General features: G+C 37.2%; 1 protein-coding gene across 4 annotated transcripts; it reads right to left on the minus strand.

Annotated features, from left to right (window-relative positions):
• Positions 1–457: 457 nt before the first annotated feature.
• On the minus strand, positions 458–3,347 carry LOC107873329 (protein FIZZY-RELATED 3). Of its 4 annotated transcripts, XM_016720137.2 has the most exons (11): positions 2,954–3,347; positions 2,554–2,872; positions 2,352–2,474; positions 2,166–2,270; positions 1,909–2,088; positions 1,779–1,841; positions 1,500–1,694; positions 1,319–1,420; positions 1,185–1,247; positions 1,002–1,070; positions 458–890 (listed from the first exon to the last, which is right to left on the minus strand). In XM_016720137.2, exons 1-11 carry the CDS (start codon positions 3,097–3,099, stop codon positions 837–839), a joined length of 1,419 nt encoding a protein of 472 aa, XP_016575623.1. In that variant the 5' UTR covers positions 3,100–3,347; the 3' UTR covers positions 458–836. The 4 variants fall into 4 exon arrangements, with proteins under 4 accessions (XP_016575623.1, XP_016575620.1, XP_016575622.1 ...); XM_016720134.2 differs by having other exon boundaries at positions 2,554–3,343; XM_016720136.2 differs by lacking the exon at positions 1,185–1,247 and having other exon boundaries at positions 2,554–3,347.
• Positions 3,348–3,561: the final 214 nt, after the last annotated feature.

A 3,561-nucleotide genomic window follows, 5' to 3' on the forward strand; every position in this document is an offset into this window, starting at 1 on the left:
ATAAGTTTATGAGTGTTTTATGTCTTTTCTCTTCAATAAATGAGATTATATAAACTCATTTCAATATAATTTGTTATATCATTCCTATTAGCAGATTTCGTATCACATTTTCATACACTTAACTTTATAAAATTTTATATTATTTTCATAAATCAAAACTAAAGAACACAAGATGTAAATTTTCAATCAATAACGAAAATAGAGAAGACATGTTTATTTAGGAAAGTAAATTAATACGACTTTTACGAAAAAGACAAGAATTATAAAAACTGTGTATAATGAAGATAATTTTTATCAAACAGATTTTACTCCTCTAAACATTTTTTTTAATAAAAAAAATTATAAAAACTGCAATTAAAAACACAATTTAGTAATTATAAAAAAGTAAAGTTACAAGTTACAATAAACATATAGGATAATTTTCATCATATTTTAACTGAATGCTAGACTAACAATGTGAATAATAGCTTAGTGAAATTATAATCTTATAAGTTACAATAAACAAATAGGATAATTTTCATCATATTTTAACTGAATGCTAGACTAACAATGTAAATAATAGCTTAGTGAAATTATAATCTTATAAGGGGCAGCTGGGCTTCTGGAGTGATTGTGGCTCCTAGTGTAAGCCCCAAATTTAGACAGAAGCAGCACAGTTGATCCAAGAGACAAAACGTTTTAATAAAAGCATATCTTATTCTTCTGGGAGTTTGTTTGACGAGCATATTTGCAAAAAGAATAGTATGAATATCTTTTCTTTTTGTTGTTTGTGTCTTCCTTCAATCTACACAGAGTTCTCCAGTTCCATTTACAGCAACATTACTATATCAGCTCCATCACCGAATGTGCGTCCTTCCTAAAGACCATAGTCCTGTGTCCTTCACTGCTGCCTGGAAAACAACAAACAAAAGGCATTTAGCTGGTCCTAAATGAATGTTTCTAGCACCGTCACAGTGAAATAAAAAATATTCACAAGTCACTTGAGGACCACTCTGACATACAGGAGTTTTTACTGAGGGAAATATATTCCAAAAGCGCAGCGTTTCATCTCCTGCTCCAGTTACTATTGTCTGCCAGAGCATGTTAAATTGAAATTTAAGTATGATCCTGTCTCTGATAACGTGATCTCCTTTCTATGATAATGTTTCAGAATAGAACAGAACTTGTAATTCATTTTGCAATACCTGGCCATCAGGTGACATGGCAAGATATAGGACGCGCAGACTATGGCCAGTTAGAGTGGCAACCTATCAACTTGGCGATTTAATCAAAATACCCAACTTTACAATCTAACAAATAAAGAATAACTTAAGTTTACCTTTGACATTGATGGATACTTCCACACCATGATTTGGTTTTGGGAATACCCATGTGTGCTAACTATCTCATTCACATTTCTACTCCAGGCTAGATTGCATACCTGCAAGCATAAATGTTGTCAAATTTCCACAAACTAGAAAAAAAAAGAGACATTGTAATTTAATTCCCCATGTGCAAACCTGGCTTCCTGTATCGACATGGTTCAACTGATTGCCATTGGTTGTGTTCCAAAAGCGAATGCACCGATCAGCTGTTCCTCCTCCTGAGGCCAAAAGGCCACATTGGTGAGGGGACCAGGTAATGGCCTTGACAGCGGCTGTATGCTCCGTTAGCTTCAAAACTGGTTGCTGAGATCGCTGATTCCACACTAAGAGCTGTGATCAGATCAACATACTTTAGCAAATTTTTCATTGAAGACGAGAGGGGTAAGAGATCACATGTGTGTGAGCTAGATATACCTGATTGTCATTTCCCCCAGATGCAAGCTCTCTATCATCATGAGACCATTTCAACCCACATACCTGACATATTTATTGTCTCTTAAAGATGCTTTTCAAGTTGTGTTCTGCTATGTTGTGAAAAAATTACCTCAGATTTGTGACTGACAAATTTGCTAACAAAATCACTTGGAACACGAACATCATGCTGAAGGATGTTTCTATCTCTGCTACCAGATGATAGGATGCGTGAACTCCATGCAAGGACTCCAGTTCTTGTCTGATGTCCACCAAATATTCTAACTTTCTTGCATTGAGTTCCATCCCAAACCTGAAAGAACGAAAATTCAGCATCTCTGGAGAAAGCTGGACTGGACATCATCAATTTGTGTACAATCCAATCTGTACCTGAACTTGCCCAAGACTTGTACCGATTGATATATACGACCCCTCGCGGGTCCATTGGACTGAGCAGACACTATCAGTGGGCCCTAAGTCACACAATTTTGTTACCTATTGACATGCAGTATTTCAGTTGACTATATATGTCTGGATGATACAAGTAGGTGAAAAAAGCATTTTATATATACTCACTCTACTATTTGAGGCTGTCCATAAATAAACACAAGTTCCTAGGCCAACAGCAAGGACATTCTGAGAGGACCAATCAACTAGGTTCAAGTAGAAGTCATCTTGAAGTGCTGGTGCATCCAGAACCTGCAAGAACAATTAAACCTTGTGAGTTGATACAAAGATTTAGCCCAACGCATCAGCTCACATATCAAATTAAACGTACCTTGTGAGGTGTCTTGGGCACTTTCCTAGGGGGTTTAGGAGGGGTAGAAACCTCGATAGAGAGAAAATTGTCTGTGTGCCCCAAAACAGAAGGGGGAAAAGGAGAATTAGGCCCTGAATTTTCCGTCTTGAACCTCAGCATATTCTTACTAGGACTCATGGGAGAGCTGGCTCCTTTTGTTCCTGCAGGAGAAGAGAAACAATCAAAATCAGACCCAAAAAGCTCAGATTTCAACAACCTTGAGTATGCATCGTTGGTTCCCTCCTTCACCGGAGACGCCTTCTCCACCAGCCCAAATGTGTGTAACCTCGAAGAAGATCTACACGGAATGAATCTGTCACTACAACTTGTAGATTTAGATGACGGTGATGATGACAGATTCGATATAGTTCGAGGAGACCTGTTCGACATTGGGGATGATGCCAAATTGGTTGTTGTTCGCTTTGTGCTGGGAGGAGAAGAAAACGTGTCAAGTCGAAGAGAGGTTTCCGACATGGTAGATGGAAGGTTAATTCCACTCTTTCTTCTTTGTGTTATCGATTCCATGATTGCTCTCTTCTTTTTTCTTTTTTTTTTTGCTTGAGCTTCAACTGGAGGAAGAGGAAGACTGTATATTATCCCCCAAGTACAGAACAAACGCCTCTGTTGAAAAGCAGAGAAAGGGTTTTGTGGTGGGAGAATGAAAGCAAGCTATTAGTAGGTAATGGATTTTGATGAAATATTAGGAGCGCTCTTTAAGTCTTAACGGTTACTTTGTGTTGGCCAAGCTTTAATTTTATGTTTTCTCACTGTTGCTCTTACCAACTCTACTAGCCGTTATTTCTTTCTTTTCAACACCTCAAATATAGATTACAATTGAAATGGTTTTGCGGATCCAAATTTATAAAATATAGTATCTCTTTTTTAAATAGACGAAAAATTTAGGAGGGTTCTATTACCTTTGAACTAATTAAAATCGTATTTTTGACAACCTAATGCCTACGTGGCACATACGCGTGCGTACATGGA

This window comes from Capsicum annuum, chromosome 6 (assembly GCF_002878395.1).
Source record: "Capsicum annuum cultivar UCD-10X-F1 chromosome 6, UCD10Xv1.1, whole genome shotgun sequence".
NCBI lineage: Eukaryota > Viridiplantae > Streptophyta > Magnoliopsida > Solanales > Solanaceae > Capsicum > Capsicum annuum.